A 22782-nucleotide genomic window follows, 5' to 3' on the forward strand; every position below is an offset into this window, starting at 1 on the left:
CCCCTGGGAAGCGCACTTTTGTACAGCGATGACAAATATTTAGCTCCCTGAATAAGGAGTACATTTGGACCCTGACAGGATCTCTAGCCAGGGCCCCTGCAGTCAGCTCCAGCAGCCAGTGCGTCCCCACGCCCTCTTCTCTAGACGGGTCTCTACACGGGGCACTGTGGTCTGTCTCCTCTGGTCTCCCCGACTCACCATGTTCTGAGCACCTTGCTGACATGTCAGGCACCACGTTGGACGCTGAATGAGAGACGCGGACCTGGGAGGCGCCAGCACTACACAGCTCGCAGCTAGGGAGTCTAGGCAGCCCTTCTCTGTCTGGAGCTCTGCACACACCCCTGGGTCTGTGCACACCTCACCCCTGACAGCTGCCCCTCTGCTGTCTACACGGCTGCTGCTCCTCGCATCACTGCCCACCCCATACACACCTGTGGCGTCCCTTCCCTGACACCCTGCGTGTGCTCACAGACTTCAATTCTTCTTAATCCAAAGGGAATGGCAAGAAATGGCAGGCACTCTATTAATTAAGGCTATCTTTCTCTCCTCAGGAGGTGAGGAGGTGGGTTTACTTTGGCCCAGAGTGGGGAAGCCATCCAGGGGCTAGAGCCTGGCCACGGCCAGCCGGGCCATGGACGCAGAGCCCAGGACCGGGGCGGGAAGAGGGGGACGCACCTGGCCTTCCTGGCCTTCGTCCTGGCCGCAGCGTCGGGGCCACCCCTCTTCTCTTTGGCCTCCCTGGGGCCCAAGGCCTCGCGGGGCTTCCGCGCCTTCTTGGTGCCGTCCTTCTGCTTGGGCTCCCTGGGCTCCTTGGCCTTCCTGGGCTCCTTGGCCTTCCTGGGCTCCTTCAGCTCTCTGGGCTCGCGCTTCCTCTTTGGCTTAGGCTCCCTGTCCTTGCTTCCCTTTGCTGCCCCTTCGTGCTCCCCTGGATCCTTTTTCTTGCGTTTCTTCTTCACGCCTGTGCCTCCTCCACCACTGTCCTCCATGCCATTATGGGACGCTGTTTTCCTGGGGAAAAGGGGCCCGGCCTCCTCTTCAATGTCGTACAGCTCCTTCGGTGCTGGACAGTGACTGGCAACATCTTCAATCTTCTCCTCCTGGTCAGTGCTGTGGTCAAATGGGGAGGGGGATGTGTAGTCAAAATTGACAGAGGCATCAGACATTGGGGAGTGATTCGGAACTTTTAGACTTGACAACTGCAAGAGAGAGAGAGAGACAAGCATGTTATTCTTCCACTGCAAGCTTCACACAAACGGTGATGTCAACTGTGAATGTATGGATCTGTTCAGCATCTCCTGAGTGCCTAAAACGTGGTAGTTCCTCCTCTGCTTGGCCACAGTTGTAGAGCGGCAAACACGACGCTTTATTGAAAATATTTGCCTCTGCTGTGTGGAGCAAGGTCCTGGTGGACCAAGTTGTCGTTAGCATATTATGTAGGAGATGTGTATGCAAAGATCTAAAGGCTTTCCATGTTTTGCAGAAATCTGAAACACCTGTTTCAGCTCCAAGTCTAGAACCGGCAACAATGGTCTCCCACATAATGCCTGTAGATGCCATTGTGCTTATTCGCTCAGTCGTGTCTGACTCTCTGTGACCCCACGGACTGAAACCCGCCAGGCTCCTCTATCCATGGGGATTCTCCAGGCCAGAATACTGGACTGGGTTGCCATGCCCTCCTCCAGGGGATCTTCCCAACCCAGGGATGGAACCCAGGTCCCCCGCATTGCAGGTGGATTCTTTACTGTCTGAGCCACCAGGGAAGCCGCAGAAGCCACTAGCAGACACAAATCCTGGGCACGCTGCTCCAACCCAGAGTGACATTTACCATGCTGATACACAAAGTTACTGGCCAAGTGTGCTCCTGGATAAAGCTGATGTCAGCAGGGTGATAAGGATATAGGGTCAAGCTCAATGTGTGAGATTTATTTTCCCCAATCTTCGCTCTCACATATCGTCAAGCAGCATCAACATTCAGCTGGTTTGATTTTCAAACAAGAACATCTGGTCACTCAAAACTGCACCTTTTCTTTTTAGCTAAAAATAATGTTCTGTATGATCATCTAACCTTGTCACCACTCAGCACCAGATAACCTTTGAAAGTGAAAGTTGCACAGTCATGTCCGACTCTTTGTGACCCCATGGACTATACAGTCCGTGGAATTCTCCAGGCCAGAATACTGGAGTGAGTAACCTTTCCCTTCCCCAGACAATCTTCCCAACCCAGGGATTGAACCCAGGTCTCCAGCACTGCAGGCGGATTCTTTACCAGCTGAGCCACAAGGGAAGCCCAAGAATACTGGAGCGGGTAGGCTATCCTTCTCCAGGGGATCTTCCAGACCCAGGAATCGAACCCAGGTCTCCCGCATTGCAGGCGGATTCTGACCCACCAGGGAAGCCCACCAAAGATAACCTTTGGCCACTTACAAAAAAGCAAGTAACTGTACAGGAGCGTGCTTTACTGTAACAGATGCCTTTAGAAAGTGTCACAGGTGCTGAAGGCAGCCCTAAAAAGGACATTTCAGAGCTGATTTGGAGCACTGCCAAATAAATGTGCAGCCTCCTAACACCTAACACCACTTTTAAGGAAGCATCCCTTTGGAAGCAGAAGTTATGTCTCGTATTTTCAGGTGTGGTGTCACAGCGAACATCTGTCATTTCATAACCACGCTAAGGTTGCCAGTAATCTGACAACAACACGGGTGCTGGCTTCAGGAAATAAAGAAGCAACCTACGGAGGACCTGGAAGAGACAAGCAGGCTTTCTAGGAGGATGGTTACAGCCACCATTGGATGATGGCTTAGCAGCGGCCCCATTTGTGAGTTGCCTGCTCTGTTAACATGAGGCCAGGCCTGTGCTGAAGGGCACAGACACTTGCCAGGTGGTGCGGTTTCCCTCTGGCCTTCTGGTCACCCCATCTCTGCTCAGACTTCCTGGCCCACCCTGGGAGTGACGGGGTGCAAAGCCCAGCTGCTTATTTCCCTTTCGTTCTTCCCAGCTCCCATTCTTAGCCTGATATTTCCAAACACAACACTGAGAATCCCAGGAGAAGATGATGAAAGCAAAGGAGGATTCTTCTGGATTTTTATCATAAACACAGTTCAGGGTCATAAACAAGCCTAAATCCAGAGCGAACTGGTCATTATGGCAGGACTCACTACTTGGGGGGTGAGGGTGGGGGGACAATTTAGTGTGACTACCTCACTGCTGATTCAGTACTTAAGATGGTTTAGGAAAAAGAAGAGCTAAGTAAACTTCAGAGAAATTTAAATTAATCAACCGTAAGAAAGTGATTTAGATGGTAAATCTTATGTGTTGTCCACCACAATAAAAAGACCAAAAAAAGTAGGGAGGGAGGAAGAAAGAGAAGAAAACGGAGAAAAGAGAAAGAAACTCAACAGTACGGCAACGGACCCAGTTAAGACTGGGATCCTATGAGCACCTTTCCATCCCTGGGATATTACTAAATTCTGTGCCCGGGACACTCGGCCCTCAGGGAGCAAGTTTTTGCTTAGTATGCAAGGGTGGACACACTGAAAAAGGCAGAGACACACAGGTGTTTATTCAAAGAGGCTTTAAAAGACAACACACTGAAGACCTAATTCTACCAAGGCAGTTCTCTGAAGCTCAAAGTGAGACCCTCTCCTCAGTTCATACCTCATGTTGAGGTCTCTCTTTTGGGGGCTCTCCAGTAAGCTGAGCAGGTAGCTCAGGCAGGTGTGGTAGTACCTAGGTATCCAATCATTAGGCAGTAACAGTAACAGCAGCCAGAGCTACTGAACACACATCAAATGGAGATACTCAGAACTACGCAAAGCATGTTTCATGACGTCTCCTATCTTTCTCAACAACCCTGCAGGCTTATTATCACAATGATGTCTGTTTTGTGTAAGGGGAAAGGGAAGATTACTACCTGATGCTAAGTGATGTGCCCAAGGCCATACAGCTAATGAATGACCAAAGGAGCCTGGATCGGAACTCTCTGGCCAAAAGCTAATGTTGGTTTCGTTGAGCATTTGACGACACCCCAGGGAAGCAGACCACCAGACAAGCATTAACTATGCTTGGTCAGAAACCCTAAATGTGACGGTGTACTCAATCGCTTTGGGAGAAGATCAGGTTCTTTATAAAACTAAACACATACTTACCTGATGTCCTAGCAATCTCATTCCCAGGAATCCCAGAGAGTTGTCTAGTCCACCTCTCACTTTACAGATAAAATAATCTGTCTTGAGATTTAGAGTTGTTTAGTTGCTAAGTCTGTGTCCAACTCTTTTGTGACCCCATGGACTATAGCCCTCCAGACTCCTTTGTCCATGGGATTTTGCAGGCAAGAATACTGGAGTGGGTTACCATTTCCTCCTCCAGGAGTTCTTCCTAACCCAGGAACTGAACTCGTGTCTCCTGCCCTGGCAGGCGAATTCTTACTAATTCTTTACCGCTGAGCTACCAGAGGAGTCAAGAGGTTTAGAGAGAAAAGGCAGTTTGTCAAGATATATTCCTAGGAAGTGGCACAGCTGGGGCATCCTGGAGGGAGAAGGGAAACCCAAGACATGAGCACAATCAACCAGTGTTTAAAAGGCGGAAGTATCCCAAAAGGCAGGTATTAGTAAGCAAAAATATAAAATTTTAATCTTGCAAGTCAATAATTCCTCAGAAATTTTTTTTTTTTTTTTAAATTTTCAAGAGACCTTGTTGGGAGCCTGGAAAAGTATCTGCTGAGGATTAAAAATATAAGACAAAAAATATTTCTTCCATGTATCTCAAGGTCAGCTGGGGGGTGGGGAGGGGAGGGAGGCAAAAGAGTATAAATGAAGTCTCTGTTTCAGCTTCCAACAAGAAGGGCACTAAATTACCCCTTTTCAAAATGGCCTTAAAAGGGACAGACGGCAGATGACCGACCACAGGAACAGTATCATTTTATATTACACTGACAGCTTAACCAGAATCACGCATCTAGGGACGTCAGGATGAAGCCAAGAGAGATGGATAAAACACACATCAATGTTAACTTCTAAACCACACTGATAGTAATAAAACATATTTCTTGGGCTCAAAATTAACAATCTACAATATTGCTGGAAAAGACACTTAAAAGATCTGAATCTAGATAAATAGGTTCCCAGACAGACATCCAAGGACAAATCTCGGGTGTTCCCCAGAAGAATCACGCAAGTCCTTGAAAGTCAAAACAGACTCTAAGAAAATCATCCATGCTACAAAATGTAGAGACCCTGAAAAAACTGTGCTAAGTGAAAGAAGTCAGACACCTTGAAGACCATATATTGTCTAATTTTACTTACATCAAAAGCCCAACATAGGCAAATCCATAGAGACATAAAGGAAGGTATATGGAGTTGCCAGGGGTTGAGGAAAGAAAAAAGTAGTGTCTGCAACAGGCATAAGGTTCTTTTGGGGGTGATGAAAATCTTCTAGAATCAGATAGTGGTGATCTTTACACAATCCTGTGAACAAACCGAAACCACCGAATTGCATGTTTTAAATATGGGATTTATAGAATGTGAATTATATGTCACTTAAAAAAAATTCAACATAAGAATATACTCACAAGGGTCCTCTCTCTTATGTTGCTAACAGGAGTATCAGTTTTTTTTTTTTTTTTTTTGGCTGCAACACACAGCATGTGGGATCTTCGTTTCCTGACCAGGGATTGAACCCATGCTCCCTACAGTGGAAGCATGGAGTCTTAACCACTGGATCACCAAGGAAGTCCCCAGTGCTAACTAGTGAAAGCCTTTTTGCAGGGGAGAGTAGCAAAAATACTAAAATTTTAATCATGGATATGCTTTTAAGTGAGCAATTTCTCTTTGAGAACATAAACTAAGGGAAACATTTAGAAACTCCAAAGTTTATATGTAAGAACATCTGATACAGAATTATTTTTTAATAGAGTAAAAATAAATATCCTATTTAAAAGTAAACACACGGAATTCCCTGGTAGTCCAGTGGTTAGGAACTCAGCACTTTCACTGCCGGACTGCGTGGGTTCAGTCCCTGGTAGGGGAATCAAGACCTCACAAACCACGCAGCATGGCCAGATAAATAAATAGAACATAAATATCTTATTTGTCAATCTTTAGGAAAATGCTTAAATTAATAGCACATCCACACGGAATAACACTACACAGCCATTATTACACAAAGTTTTACCTGACATTTAACAATTTAAAGTTTTAAAGTTTAAAAAGTTTTAGCTGACATTTAAAGTTTTAGCTGACAACATGTGGGAAAATAAAAACATATATATATATATATATATAATCTAATTTTTTAAAATGCGACATCACCACTAGCTTTTTAAAATAAATTTTAGGATACATACCATCATTATGTCTGGGAGATAAGACTGTGGGCAAGTTTCACTTCTTTTTCCTAAAACTTTCTCAAAGTTATTACCTACTTGTCTTTAATTGTTTCCCATGATTAGAAGCTTTATAAGACAGTGACTTTGTGGTGTTCCCCAACATTTTTGTGGCTTATAGTAAAATTCAGTCATGTGGTTATTGGGTGAAACGAATATTTTCAATTTGAGAAAAATACGAAAGTCTACAAAATTGTACACGAAAGCAAAAATGACAACACCCGTGAACAGAAGAAAGAAGAAAACAAACAAAATGTTAAGTCATTTGAGGCTGTGTAAATTGTTTTTCTTTTTTAATACATAGACGTCTAGATTTTCAATAATGAGAATAATACTTTCATGATGTTTGTCACAGATAAACTTTTCACATGGATGTTTAGCAGAAAAATTTTAAAGACTTGAATGATAAACAGGAAAATCTGTTTGCCAGACAATTCATGCTCCTCCAAGTCATCAGGCTTCAGAAATTGAAGGGAGACTACAAGAGGTGCCAGCTCACGATGACATCTGACTGCACGCAGGGCACGGTGCGCTCCTCACTGGGGCCGGGCAGGCCCCCGCACACCCTTCACCCACAAGCGCGTCCTCCAGCTTCCACCCGTGGTGAGTGGCCCCATGGGGCCCTGTTACCAGTCTGCTTCAGGGCCTCCCGCATTCCCCAGGGAGAAGACGGTGTTCTGTGTGGTGGTGTTTAGTCGATTCTTTTGCAACCCCATGGACTGCAACGTACCAGGCTCCTCCGTCCACGGGATTTTCCGGGCAAGAATACTGGAGTGGGGTGCCATTTCCTTCTCCAGGAAATCTCCCCCACCCAGGGATTGAACCTGCGTCTCCTGCATTGGCAGGCAGGATTCTTCACCACTGAGCCACCAAGGAAGCCCGTGCTCTACGTGCAGACTAACTTAACCTACAGAAATCAGTTAGATATAAAATTAAGCAAAAAAGCTTAGCTAAGTTTGAGACCTGTCTTTTTTTTTCTTTAAGTCCAAATAAAAAAAATTAAAATACAAAATAAGAAGCAATCGCTCCTATTAACAAGTTGGGTCTGTGGACATTTCAGGTGGCAAACCTACTTCCCAATTAAAATTAGAAATGGCTTATATTTTTGCCTTCTCTTTCATCTGAAAGAGTATTTCTCATAGCTCCCTGACTGTGGAATACAGTAAAGACGGAAAACCCCACACATCCTTGCCTTTTTATGCTGCAGTTGCACCGGGACACTCATCATTCAGCACAAAGATTTGTGCTGAGATGGCAAGACTCATCTGAGGAGGGAAAGTGTCAGTGTGTGTGTGTCCCTGCTCTGTGCTGAGTTTTTTCCCTGCATTCAGCATATTCATCTGAGGAGAGAGAGTATCAGAAAATCAGAGTGAGTGAGCGAGCGGGTGTGTATGTGTGTGAGAGAGAGAGAGTGAGTGTGCGTGTGTGTGTCCCCTCTGTGTTCCTTGAGTTTTACCCCTGTATTCAGCATATTCAATGCCTTCTGCACCTAAGAGTCCTGTGCTCTGGGTGGTAAAGCAGCCATTTCAATCCTGTGTCTCTTCTCCCACAGTCACAGCTGGTTAGCACCAGGGGAAGAGTTCCGTTTCAGGGATCTAAGGTGGAAACCTTAGGTATGTAAGATGCAGGTGTCCAGGAGGCTCTTGGATATACTTGCCAAGGGAAATGTCCAGAAGAGTACATTGGACTCCCCAGGAAGAACGGGTAAAGAGAGGAGAGGGAACAGGGCCTAACCTGAGGTACACTCATGCTTACGGTTCCCAGAGGGGGAAGAACCTATATACCATGTGGGAAGGAGCATCATCAGGCCGGGGATACAGCGGGAAAAGAGCAAGAAAGTGCGGCTTCACAGACACCTGAGGATGAGCGTGTTTTAGGACAGAACACTCACAGGTGTCGAATGCTGCTGAGGAGCAGGTAAGCTAAGAACTGAAGAGTGATCAACACATCTGGTGGCGTCATTTCTACAAAACACATCCACCCCAAAACCCCTGAACCTGGTCATTCCTGGTCCCCATCTCTATTTCCACATTAAAACAGGGTACAGGGTGGTGTTGGGTTTTCATCTTACAATGTTCCAGGAATCTTAGAAAGTCAACATCTCTAAATATATCTTTAGGCGAACTCAACCTAAACCTTGTCAATTCCAGGCAGCAGTAACAAAAATGGGGCTGGGGAGCAGGCAGATTATCAAATTTAGATGCCAACAAGAAAAGAGCAAGAGAGAGGGAAATCATTTGATAAGTGCCTGTTTGTTAACAAGTGTTTCTAGAAACTACGAGTTTTATTTTCAAACAACTATGGCCCTAATGGAGAAACCAAAAGTTCAAAGTGATTCAGTTCTCTAAATCTGTCCAAGTGGAATGATGTTTGCTTCATCCGAGGCTAGGGGAGGCCTCTTCTAGAATGTTTTTGTGGCATCTTCTAAACTAAGTAGGTCAACAAATACAGAAAAATAAGACTAATTTCCTTCCTCTTCCTTCCTGTTCCACCTGGAATTTCACTGTGGGCTTAGGCTACCAGGGCCTCTGAGCCCAGAACTTCAGCAAACCCTGGCCAACCGCACTGCCACATACCAAAGCCCAGAAAGACCAGGGCCTAGAGTCAGGAACACTGCATGTGTGGACAGGGAATGGTGCTTTTCATACACCCTAGTCACAGCTACTCTGAGTATTCAGCACTGTTTTGATATCTGAAGGACAAAATAGATGCCAGCAATGATCATAATAATACCTGATTTTACTAAGGACTGAGTATTCTTAAACAGATTATGCCTCTAAACAGCTCGAAGAGGAAGTATATTATGGTTCCAATACAACTTCATCTTCTAGAGAAGCTCAGAGAGGTGAATAACTCGCCCAAAGTCACACAGCTCGTGAGCAATAGACTTGCCATTTGAGATCAGATTTGATGCCTGGTTTTAAGAGCCACTGCTCTTGACTCCTTCACGATGCTGCCTCACGCGCTGGATACACCAGACTTAGAATCAGAATTAGCAAGACTCTCTAAGCACCTCTACTTTATCTCCATCATCCACTGCCCAGCACCACTGTATCTCCCTAACCTTTCCCCAGAAAACTGTTAACTCTTTCCTCTTCTATCCATCTCTTTACAAATCCATTTGTTTTCCAGAACAGAATGGGAGATTACATGAAGAATCAATCAATCTAGCAGAACGCTGAAGATTAAATAAGGGACCTCAGACTTTCCAAAACTACCCAGAAGGACCCCAAGATAAGGGTTAAAGAATATCTATTACGCACTTGGCAGCTACCAGAAGACCTACAACCACCATCCTAAGGATGTATCTTGTTGGCACCGGGTACTGTATTTCCTTTTCCCTCCGCAAATGAGAACTTTTGATCTTTGGTCACTAAGTGTTATACAGTTTCTCCAAACTTGGAAAATTTCTCCAAAACTGTATCAGTGGTGAAAGGATGAGCTAGCTCATTAAGAAACCAGACAGTGAGTTAATGAGAAGACTATAAACCGTATCAACAGTGGAAAGAAGTTCACTGCTGTTACTTCTGCTTCTTTTCATAATGCTCAGACTACTAGCTTTGGGCTAGTTTTCCTGAGAGTGAATCCCAGTTAAATAGAGGAAGGCAATTCTCTGCAGCTATATTGACACTCGTCACCACTTTGACGTTGGCCCGAGGCCTCGTTACCAGAGCTCCCCAGACTCCTCTGGCCAGGAAGGGAGATGAGGAAATGCTATTCGCTGTTGAAACATGGTAGTCTTTCTTCCAGGGTTTCCTACATGTAAATAGATTCAGCGTCACTTTATTCGTAGAATTTAAAACTCAGCAGCTTATTTCTGTTTTTAAAAAGTTCCTTTGTGTCTGTCTCAGCTAGTGACATACTGAGCGTTATCAGTAACATGAGCTGAAAGAACCACCATGTAATATATAATTATATATTTAAATTAAAAATTTTATCTGCTTAAAAATTGCATCTACTTTTTATTCTGGTACCAACAGATAAATACCATACACGGTAAACCCTAGGATTCTAGTGAGGATGGACCTCGGAGGCCATCTAGCCCAGGCTCCCATCTCCTGGCCTGACACCCAAGGAAACAGCTCTCCAGCCTCTCCAGGGGCAGGGAGCTTACTGCCCACAAAGCACAGGACACAGCTGAGCAGCTCAACTTTTCAGGACAGTCTTCTTCAGCTGGAGCTATACCCTGCCCACCTGTAACTCTCCACATGTGTCCATAGTCATCCTCAGATGAGACAGATAGATACAGTTAACCTCTTCTCCACAAGATCCTTCTAAATCTTCCTTTCTTCAGGCTCCATCATCTTAGTCTCACCTATCATACCTCACGCAGTCAGTGTTCCTGTACAGTCAGTCACTTTGCTCTGACCTCTCAGAGCACAAAATGAATTAGGGCAGTAACAAAAATGAAAATATGCTAAGGTATGTCCAAAGATCAGTTTGCAAGCCTGTGGATTGCTTTGGTGGGAAGGTTTTTTTTTATTTTCATGCTTGGCAGCATCTTGCAGTTCAGGCATCTGTATGGCCTATCACCAGTACCTGGAAGAGAAGCAGCAGCAACTGCTCCACTTAATTAACTTGCTTCTCCACCCCACCTAACTCTTAAGTAAGAACCCTGCACTACCCATCAACACTGACTATAAGGTCTAAATGAAAACCCATCTCACTGAGGCTACATAATAGCCAGCTGACATATCAAAGGTCTTAATGTGACTGTGAAAATTCATGTTGGAATAATTTTGATAAAGAACATTTTTTTGTTTGTTTTGGCCACCTGTTGTGAAGAACTGACTCAATGGAAGAGACCCTGATGCTGGGAAAGATTGATGGCAGGAGGAGAAGGGGACAAAAGAGGATGAGATGGTTGGATGGCATCACTGACTTGACGGACATGAGACCGAGCAAGCTCCGGGAGCTGGTGATGGACAAGGAAACTTGGCGTGCTGCAGTCCACAGGGTCACAAAGGCTGAGCGACTGAATTGAACTGTTTTTTACTGACATGAAAGCTTACTTTAAACAGTGTTTAAAAAATTTAAATATGCAGACTGTTTTAAGAATTATAAATCTGCCCATATATCATAAATGACAATAGTTTGAGGGTTTGGGATTCTCTTCAAGTAATGTGTTCTTCTGAACAGCAGCATAATATTCCACTGGCACCGGCTATGATGTAAACACAGACCTGCCTCACAGACACTGCAGGATCAGTTCCAGACCACCACATAAAACAAGTATCATAGTGAAGTGCATCACACAGTTTTTGGCTTCCTAGTGCATATAAAAATTACATTAACTCTATACTGGACCCCAAAAATGAAATTAAAAGACGCTTACTCCTTGGAAGAAAAGTTATGACCAACCTAGATAGCAATATTATTACTTTGCCAACAAAGGGCCGTCTAGTCAAGGCGATGGTTTTTCCAGTGGTCATGTATGGATGTGAGAGTTGGACTGTGAAGAAGGCTGAGCGCCGAAGAATTGATGCTTTTGAACTGTGGTGTTGGAGAAGACTCTTGAGAGTCCCTTGGACTGCAAGGTGATCCAACCAGTCCATTCTAAAGATCAGTCCTGGGTGTTCTTTGGAAGGAATGATGGTAAGCTGAAACTCCAGTACTTCGGCCACCTCATGCAACGAGCTGACTCATTGGAAAAGACCCTGATGCTGGGAGGGATTGGGGGCAGGAGGAGAAGGGGACAACAGAGGATGAGATGGCTGGATGGCATCACCGACTAGATGGACGTGAGTTTGAGAGAACTCCGGGAGTTGGTGATGGACAGGGAGGCCTGACGTGCTGCGATTCATGAGGTCACAAAAAGTCGGACGTGACTGAGTGACTGAACTGAACTGAACTGAACAGTATATTGAAGTCGATTAAAATAATATGCAATAGCATTATTTCTAAAAAAGAACAATCTACGTACCTTAATTTAACAACACTTTATTGCTAAAAAAAATGCTAACCATCATCTGAGCCTTCAGCAAGTTCTATTCCTTTTGCTGATAAAGGGTCTTGCCTTGATGATGATGGCTACTGACTGATCAGGGTGCTGGCTGCTGAAGGCTGGGGTGGCTGTGGCAATTTATTAATATAAGACGACAATGAGGCTTACCACATTGATGGAGTCTTCCTTTCAGAGTTTTCAGTAGCATGCAGTGCTGTCTGACAGTGTTTTACCCACAGTACAACTTTTAAAATTGGAATTGAGCCTCTCAAGCCCTGCTGCTGTTTTATTAATTAAGTGTGCAATATTCTAAATCCTTTGTTGCCATTTCAAACCTTCTTCACCAGGAGCAGTTTCCATCTCAAATCACTTTCTTTGCTCATCATAAGAAGCAACTCCTCATTTGTTCAGTTTTATTATGAGATTGCAGCAATTCAGTCCCTTCTTCAGGCTCCACTTCTAGTTCTCCACCACAATTACAGTTATTTCCTCCACTAAAGTCTTGAACCCCTCAAAGTCACCCATGAAGGTCGGAATCAACTTCTCCTAAATCCCTGTTAATGTTAACATTTTGACCTCTTCCTGTGAATCACAAATGTTCTTCACAGTATGTAGAATGGTGAATCCTTTCCAGAAGGCTTTCAATTTGCTTTGTCCAGATCCATCAGAGGAGTTGCTATCGATGGCAGCTACGGCCTTACAAAATACATGTCCTAAATAGCAAGATTTGAAAGTCAGATTACTTCTTGATCCAAAGGCTGCAGAATGGATGCTGTGTTAGCAGACATGAAAACACCATTAATCTCACCATACAACTCCATCAGAGCTCTGGAGTGACCATGGGCGTTGTCAACGAGCAGTCATTTTTTTCTGAGCAGCAGGACTCAACAGTAAACTATGCTGTAAACACATGTGCTGTCATCCAGGCTACGTAATTTTCATTTAGAGACTATAGGCAGAGTAGATTTAGCTCAATTTTTAAGGGCCCTAGTAGTTTCAGGATGGCACATAAGCACTGGCTTCAACTTCAAGTCACCAGCTGAATTAGCCCCTAACGAGAGAGTCAGCCTGTCTTTTGAAGCTTTGAAGACAGGCACTGACTTCTCCTCTCTAGCAATGAAAGTCCTAAATGGCATCTTCTTCCAATGAAGGCTGATTTGTCTAAATTGAAAATCTGTTGTGTGGCGTAGTCACCTTTACGGATCACATGAGCTAGATCTTCTGCGTAACCTGCTGCAGCTTCTATATCTGCACTTGCTGCTTCACCTTGCATTCTTATGTTATGGAGATGGCTTCTCTCCTTAAACCTCACAAGCCAACCTCTGCTAGCTTTGTACTTTTCTTGGGCACTTGCCTCACCTCTGTCAGCCTTCACAGAACTGAAGAGAGTTAGGGCTTTGCTGTGGATGAAGCTGTGACTCAAGGGAATGCTGTGGTTTGCTTGACCTTCCACCTAGACCACTAAAACTTCCTCCACACCAGCTACAAGCCTGCTGTGTGCTCATCACTGATGTGGTCACTGGAGCGGCACCTTTAATTTCCTTCAAGAACTCTTCCTTTACACTCACAACCTGGCTAACTTAAGCATAGGAGGCCTTGATTTTAGCCTGTCTCTACTTCCCATGTGCCTTCTTCACTGAACTTAATCACCTTTAGCTTTTGATTGAAAATGAAAGCCAAGCAACTCTTCCTTTCACCTGAACACCTAGAGGCCGCTGTAAGGTTATTAAGTGGCCTAATTTCCATATTGCTGCGCCTCGAGGAATGGCTGTTTCTTGGGTTCAGAAGCCAGAGGAGAAGGTGAACGGTGGAGGAACAGCCACTCAGTGGAGCAGTGAGCACACACACATTTATCCATGAAGTTCACTGTCTCACACGGGTGCAGTTCCTGGCACCCCAAAACAATTACAATAGTAACACAAAGATCATGGATCTCGGATCACCATAACAAATAAAGTAGCAATGAAAAGGCCTGAAATATTGACAGAATTACCAAAACGTGACACTGAGACGTGAAGTGAGCAAATGCTATTTGAAAAATGGCCCTGTTAGACTTGCTCAAGGCAGGGGTGCCACAAACATTCCATTAAAAAAAAAAAAGCAGTGTCTGTGACAGTGAAATGAAGCCTTCCTACAGTCCCCTTTTAATGGACATGTAAGTTCTTTCCCAGTTTTGCTCTTATAAACAAAGCAGCCATGAAGCCGTACACACAGTTTTGCACACTTGTCTGAGTATACCCACAGAAAATTCTGGCAGATGGAACGGCATGGTCTGCAGTGTTTGTCTGCTAACTTTTGACTCTAAAGAGCTAGGACAGGAAGAAATCGGGAGTGCAGACAGCCTTTAGGCAGCAGATGAGTCAATTATTTCCTAGAACAGGCTGTTTTAGTTTGGTTTCACAAGGACCTATCTGCTGGAGACAGAACAGAGGGTCGTCCTTGGAACCATATCCCTAGACCACCCTGTATTCAACTACTGAGTGCTCTATAGAAGCAGAGAGGAAAGTAGGTGGTCCCACCCAACCTCTGTGCATGGGTTCCAGCTGAAGAGCAGAGACTCAGACCTCCCCGGTTGCCAGGTTGTCATCAATTCTGTACAAGGAAAACCAGCCCAATTCCAGGAGATCAAAGCTGGTCCCCTCATCTCACCTCCCTGGGCCTCATTGGTTTAGGTCTCTGGGTTGCTCTGAATACGGAACCACCTGGAACACAGAACTATGATACCAACTGAGGAAAAAGATCTTAGCAGGATGGGTCACAGGGGCCAAATGTTTTATCAACTCCTCTCCCCTTCAGGAAACCAAACAGTGCCAAATTGTTGAGAGGTTCACTATTTTCTGCAGGAGAAAACTTCCGCAGATCGTGATAAATAGGAGGTCTGTGAGAAAATGCTTTCAGTTTAACTGAACATCGAAAATAATAAATATGTAAACTAGAAAGAAGTGAGCACTTCTCTCTTTATAAAAACTTGGTAAGCTATTCCCGGGGGCAGGAGAGGGGGAGAAACATCTCTTTTTCACATAGCTTATTTTGAGTCATTCTGATTTACAGTCTTCATTACAGTTATTCTGTATGGAGCTGACCTGAGCACAGTACAAATCTATATATTAAGTCCTTCAGGACAGAGCTCTCAGTTACCATGTGGAGAATGGAAAACACAGGAATCAGGGTAAGCACCAGAGGCTGAGAGAGAAGCCACAACTGCCAGCATCTCCTCTTGTTTAAAAAAAAAAAAGGCAAAGCACCAGTGTGAGCTGGATTCACTCACTTAAAAGATAGATGATCTCTTACCTGCTTCTCTTTCTTCTGTATTTTCATTATCATCTATTAAAGGCAATTATTTTATTTCTGTAAAACATAAAAAAGGCAAAAATTATGTTAAAATCCACAATAAAACATTTCAGATTTTCTCAAGATTAGCTGTGGCCCATGAGGAAAACAGAGAATGGAGGATTACTTCCCCAGAACATTTACGATCAGCAATCTTCCAGCCTGACACTCCTGAGAGCCCTGTGCACTGGCCTAAGCCTACCTACTCCCATCCTGAGCCCTCAGTTTTTGCTCTAGATGCACCAGAGTCAAAAAGATACTGTCTTCGTAAATAAAACAAGTTATAAGAGATGCTGGCGCATTAAATCACAAAGGGAACTAAAAGAGGAACCGAAAATGATGCCATGAGTATATTTGGGGGTGTGGAGGGGGGCTAGAATAAGCAAAGCCCTCATTTTGGGGGGGAAGAAAATTAGTAAATAATATCTATAACTGATATATCAAGAAATAGAAATATGCACAATAAGAGAGAGAGTTAAAGGACTTCCTTGGCTAAGACTCCATGCTTCCAGTGCAGGGGGCCCAGGTTCGATTCCTAGTCAGGGAACTAGACTCCATGTGCCACAATTAAAACCAGTGCAGCCAAATAAATAAATAAATATTTTTAAAAGAGAAAGAGCTGAAAGTTAAAACTGGTTCTTCTGAAGGATAGAGGAGCTGGTATAAGACAGGACAGGGCACTCCTGCACTTCATCATATGCTGTCCTACATTACTTGATGTTTCAAACCGTGTGCATTTTAAACTGACAAAATAAATTCTATTTCAATATTCCATAATTTTTTTCCTAATGATTTCATTATACCCATTATTATTATATGCATTTTATTATACCCATTCGCAGGCTCCAACCACAAAGCCCATGACAACACTGAGCTTCTCATAAAAGTCTTTTGAGCAGCACAGCCACAAGACCCCAGCAACTGGCTTGAGAGGTCCGGAAGTGCTCCGGGGCATCCAAGGGACAGAAGGACCTCTGTTCTAGGAAACCCAGAATGGAGGGCTGCCTGAGTCACCCACTCTCATCTCCCCCAAAGACAAACAATGGAAAGATCATAGTATATATATCTTGGCTTCCGGTTCTAGTCTGGATGTAGACACCAATTCATACTCATTGTTAACCTTGATTTCCTGGACATCCCACAGAGTTAGGAACCCATCCCAGAGACGCACAATTATCCTAATGATACACATGCAAGTGAATGTGGTATGTGCAGGCGTCAAAGAGAACTTTTAGATTAATCCAAGGCAGTCTCACCTAAGTGGGCTCAGGATGTGTTTGATGCAAATGAGAAAAATGAAGGCCTTGGGATTTCAATCATCTGTGGGAACCACAATTACAGTTTAAAGTCTGTCAATTTAGGGTTTTCTTTTCCTCCAAGAGTCAGAAGCATTTTCTATTCAAAGGAGCATAATACGTTACCAGGCTACTGCTGCTTGCAAAGAGCACAGCATCCATGGAAGCAGCAAGTGGCCAAGTGGGCACAGGCAGGCCCTAGACCAGGGGGCAAAGAGAGGGCAGCAGAGAAGAACTGGCCAAGTCAGGAAAAGGGAAAACCAAGTCAGTAAATACGCTTTGAAGGGTCAGCGTGAGGACTAATATTTGATGAAACAATGAACTTTCCTCAAGAAAACCATAAATTCCTGAGAAATGGCAAGGTAAGGGCTCTGAAATCAGGGCAGTCCAGAGAATCTTACCCTCTGGACTTCAATACAGTGGAGTTGACTCCAGGTCAACTATGTTAGCACAAAAGTCTATCTCCTTTATCTTTCAATTTTGAGTTATCAGACCCCAGAAAACCAACATTCTCAACCATCACAAACTGCCACAAATTCTGAAATGAAGAAGGAAGTTTGCGAAATAAACTCTAGCTAATAAAAAGGGACATTATCAATAATCAGACATGTAACTCAAATAAGATTCTACCCAACAAAATGAAATCAACTGCTTACAAAAAAAGTCTAGTGCCAAGAAAAATCACCTTTTACTAAATTAAAAAAAAATCAAGTATAATGCAGTAGAGACATCAAAAAACACAATTTCTGATTAAGGTCCACAAACCAGCATGCAAATGAACAGGGCCCCAATACTGCCTGCAACGTGGGGAAAACAGGTCCAACTGATCATCACTGTTGGCAGGTTCATTGTCTCCAGCTTTCTGAAAGCACTCAGGCAGCATGCCACCTAGATCTATGGACTGCGGCGGTTCCACTTTCAGGAATCCACCCCGAGGCAATCAGCCAGTAGGAAATCAAGCTGAGAAGAAGCTCAGGGATGGGGTGGGAGGCAGTGTGGAAACGCTGTCACAGCAGAGCTCAGCCACCGCAGAGGGCCACTGTTCCCTGGGTCCTGTCAAAGGGCCTGGGAAGATCAGAGGCGGCCGATGAGCACAAGCTAGAAAGACTGGGAAGGTGTGGGGCTGACCCAAGTAAGGCAAGAATGTGGTTACTCAGCAGGGAGAAGGCCTGGAGGAAAACAGCTGGGTGAAAGATCCTAAACCAAATCTCACCAGGTGTTCACACGCGAGACACCTGCACCCTCGGGGATTTTCATGCCGTGCAGATAAACCCACTCCATTCCCCGAAAGAGACAATGTGTGTGAAATCCAAGCGCGTCCCAGTGATGCTGCTACGAGAGTAACTGCTTCAGGGACCTCCCTGGTGGTCCAGGGGTTAAGACTTCACCTTCCAATGCAGGGGGTGCAGGCTGGACCCCTGGGATCCCTGGGATCCCTGGTTGGGGAACTAAGATCCCACATGCCAAGGAAAGAACTGCTCTCATTCACTGAAAGCAGGTCTTTGGCCAACCTTGCATTGTGACTGTGAAATCACTTCTAGTACCCAGATGGACTGCCACACACCAGCATGTGGGTACTTCACAAGATAGTGGCTGTCATCAACAGCATCAATTTGGTGTTCAATAAGCATGTATTGACTTTTATTTCTTCAAATACCATCTAGTAGTTTACTAGGCATTCTCTCTGAGGTTTTCTCTACCTTTTTCCTCTTTGATGACACGTGTTTAAAAAACACAAAACTACCTAATCTTTTTGTGCAGCTGAATTTTATGCAGCAGGAATAGCGAACGAGATATACGCTAAAGCAGGTACTTCTGCACAACACTGGAAACAGTTTCACAGCCTCTGCTGCTGTGCTGACATCACCCAAAAGTTGTGATTAGATAGATCCTTTAGGTTCAATAAAGTGCAAATTAAAACAGTAATTTCAGAGTCCCACAATTTAATTAGAAGCATAATACAAATATATTCTGAAACTCCTGTGTGGACAGACCAGGAAACTTGTCAAGAGAGTGCATTAAAAAAGATTTTTAAAAAGTGTATAACTGGGGCTTCCCTGGTGGCCCAGAGGTTGAGACTTCGTGCTTCCACTGTTGGAGGGCATGGGTTCATTCTCTGGCTGGGGGCCTAGATTCCACATGCCTTGCAGCACCGCAAATTAAATAAACAAATAAAAATTTTTAAGTATGTAACTTTTGAATGACATGAAAACTGGGAGAACTCCTCAATGCATTTCACTGCTCATTTATGAAAGCAGTATTTAATTACCTTCACAAGAAGGTTAGCTGTTAATAATATAAAAAGTAAACAATAAAAATATTCCCATTCCTTCTTAACACTCACAGCAAAGCTTACATTAAGAAAAATGGGTGCAGGTTCATTAAGAACATTCTGAAATGTATGACTTTTTCTCTCTCCACTTCAACAATTCTGCCCCAGCGCCATCTCCCAAGCTCCTCCGTGCGGTCAGCCTTTGTCTCCTCACCTACGGAAAGGCTGACAGCGCCAACCTCAGAGCGCACACAAGCCTTCTGGCAGCCTTCGGTGTCACCTGTCCTGGGCTTCCCTCCAGGGCAGGGGAAGGAAGGTGGCCCCCCTCTCCAGAGGACAACTAGCCTTCTGTCGGCACTTGGGGTCCATCCTCTCCTGCTTCGCAGCCACCTCAGCCTCGGGATCACTTCGCAGCCAGTCTCTCCTCGTTTCGCTCCAGTTTCCCCTCAGATGCCACCTGCCACCAGAGTCTTCCTTAACCCCCTACTCCCCTCAACCCCTGTCCCCACTCTCTCTTCTCTCACCCTAATTTAGCTTCTTTTTCTGGCACTTGTTACTACCTGACGTTGTATTACATCTAGTTGATGACAAACTTATTACCTGTGAGATGCACACACACGAGTGTGAACTCTGTTTTGTTCATGTTGTACTTCCTGAGTCTGAAAAAGCAACGGGCTCATAACGGGGACTCAATAAACATGTGTTCCATGAAGAATCACTTCCTTCTCTCTGCAGACGAACAGGCTCAACTCCACCTCAGAACAGTAACCATACTAACAAATCCCACACCTGAATCATCACTTCCTTCCGAATTACTTCCCTAGAGCTCCTCTTGGCAATGACTCCCTAGTTAACAAGTCCAAGGCCTTATCCTGAGTTTCTTGCAGCACTGTAAGCTACAGACCATTTTCTCCTCTTAAAATGCTCATCTCGCTGGTCTCCTGGAGGCCATTCTCTCCAGCTTTCCCTCCGACCACAGGCTTCCAAAGCCTGCAGGCTTCCTCCCTAGGCTCCTCACATTACAAGGCCCAACTCTTAAAGTGTCCCCGTGGCTAAACACTCTTAAGTTCGAACAACTTCACGTGGCAATATTAATCACATCACTCTAAAACAGGACGGAGTCAATGATGTGTTATAAGTTCCACACGGGCTCTGAGTTCTCCACTCAACTCCCAGACTCCACCTCAGCCACTCAGTCCTGTCTGACTCTGCAACCCCGTGGCAGAGGTAGACCACCAGGCTTCTCTGTTCATGGGATTCTCCAGGCAAGAATACTGGAGTTGGGTGACATTTCCCAAATCCAAGTCCTCCTGACCTCTAAGTGGACTTATCCATCCATATCCTGGCCAGTTCCAATCAGGGATTCCACAGATACCCCCAAATCCCACAACTCTTCCAAAATCAAACTCAATGCTGCCTTTACACACACATACACACCTGCTTCTATCACACACACACACACACACCCCTATGTCTCTCACTGGAGGTCAGAGACACACACACACCTATGTCTCTCACTGGAGGTCAGAGTCCCACAGCCTGCCACCCAGCCCAGAGTCCAGTTGTCCTAAACTCCTTCCCTCCCCTTCCTCTTTCCTGAATCCTGAGGATCTTTCCCAGTCCACCTTGGGTTGGGGTGTTTTTCACCTGACCCAGCCTCCTAAGTGTCTCTATTCGTAAGTGCCTTCCACCCTCATACCATTACCCTCATTGCACCAAGTGTGTGTTTTCCTAAAGTATCTGCCAAATCAGATCATTATCTCTGCAGTGTCTTCAGAAAAGAAACCATTCTTCCCATCACAGAGCCCTGCACAAGGGAGCCAGCCTCTAGTCCGCGTCTGCTGCTCCGACATTACCTTTCACCATTCAGCCAACTGTTTTGAACACGAAGTTCAGGCTGTACCTCCTTCCACTTCATGCTCTTATCCTTCAAAACTCAATGCTGTGTGTCATGTTCTCTGGGATGCTGTGCCTGACTTCCCTAAGCCCCGAAAACACCTCTGAGGAGCGCTAAGCCCCAGCAGCTATGCCACCATGGTATCGTCTTTCCCCGTATCTGCGTGCTATCAGCTCCGTGCCTCTGCGCCCTCCAGGAAGGGACTGTGTCCTGCAGCGTTTGGCTCAGTGCCTGACATCTGGGCTCATAAAGGATTACCTGTGGAGTAAGGGAGTGAATAAATAGGAAAGCGATGTTTACAGCAAAGGCTTTGAGCTCCTACCTTCTTTATCATAACTGGTGGCCTTTCTTTTTCCTTTCCTGTTTACTGTTCTTTTACGTCCAATTAAATTTCTTAGCACTCATCATTCATGCTTTTTCAAAGTAATACATGTACTTAGCTTAAGAATTCAATAATATGCAGTTTAAAACAAAACATACTCCCCTGACTCTGCTCCTCCCCATACTGACTCACTCTCCCAGAGGTAATCTTCTGATCTACAGCTCTTCCTTCTGCCTCGTTTCAAAATATTTCTTAAAAACAGTGATTATAAAATTAACAATAAAAATCATTAGGGTAATCTCAATAGATGCAGAAAAAGCTTTCGACAAAATTCAACATCCATTCATGATAAAAAAAAAAAAACTCTCAACAAAGTGGGCCCAGAGGGAACATACCTCAACGTAATAAAGGTCATATATGACAACCCATGGGGCTTCCTCAATGGCTCAGCGGTAAAGAAGCCACCTGCAATGCAGGAGACACAGGAGGTGCGGGTTCAATCCCTGAGTCGGGAAGATCCCTTGGAGGAGGAGTAAATGGCAAGCCACTCCAGTATTCTTGCCTGAAACATCCAATGGACAGAGGAGTCTGGCAGGCTGCAGTCCAAAGGGTCACAAAGAGCCAGACAAGACTGATCAACTGAGTGCAATGACAAACCCACAGCTAATACCATCCTCAACAGTGAGAAGCTTTTCTTCTTAGGTCACGAACAAGACAAGAATGCCCACTCTCACCACTTTAGTATTGGAGATCCTAGCCAGGGCAATCAGACTAGAAAAAGAAATAAAAGGCATCCAAACTGGAAAGTAAAACCATCACCATCTGAAGATGACCTGATGCTTTATAAAGAAAACACTATCGACTCTGACAAAAACCCATCAGAACTAGTAAATGAGTTCAGTGAAGTTGCAGGATATAAAATTAATAATAGAACTATGTAGCATTTCTATACACTAATAATGATCTCTCAGAAAAAGAAATTAAGAAAACATTTGCAATTCCAATCAAAAAGAGTAAAATACCTAGGAATAAACTGAACAAAGAAGCTGAAAGACCTGTAGTTTGAGGCTATCGGACACGGATAAAAGAAACTGAAAACAACACAAAGAGATAGAAAGATACACTGTGTTCACAAGTTGGAAGAATTAATACTGTTAAAATGATCATACTACCCAAAGCAACCTACAGAGTCAATGCAATCCCTATCAAAATACCAATGGCATTTTTCACAGAGCTAGATAGAAGAAATAATCCTAAAATTTGTGTGGAACCAAAAAAGACCCCAAATATCCGAAGCTACCCTGAGAAAGAAGAAGAAAGATGAAAGCATCACGCTTCCTGAT

General features: G+C 44.5%; 1 protein-coding gene across 2 annotated transcripts in view; it reads right to left on the bottom strand.

Annotated features, from left to right (window-relative positions):
- The window catches only part of CHD6 (chromodomain helicase DNA binding protein 6), a 203451-nt gene that overhangs the window by 133050 nt on the left and 47619 nt on the right, over window positions 1–22782 (bottom strand). For both annotated transcript variants that reach the window (XM_018057882.1, XM_018057884.1), the window contains 2 exons: window positions 15615–15671; window positions 676–1196 (listed from right to left, as the gene is read on the bottom strand). In XM_018057882.1, coding sequence (XP_017913371.1) covers window positions 676–1196; window positions 15615–15647 — 554 coding nt within the window. In that variant the 5' untranslated portion in view covers window positions 15648–15671. The remainder of the gene's footprint in view (window positions 1–675; window positions 1197–15614; window positions 15672–22782) is intronic.

The sequence above is a fragment of the Capra hircus genome, chromosome 13, assembly GCF_001704415.2.
Source record: "Capra hircus breed San Clemente chromosome 13, ASM170441v1, whole genome shotgun sequence".
In the NCBI taxonomy this organism is placed as follows: domain Eukaryota; kingdom Metazoa; phylum Chordata; class Mammalia; order Artiodactyla; family Bovidae; genus Capra; species Capra hircus.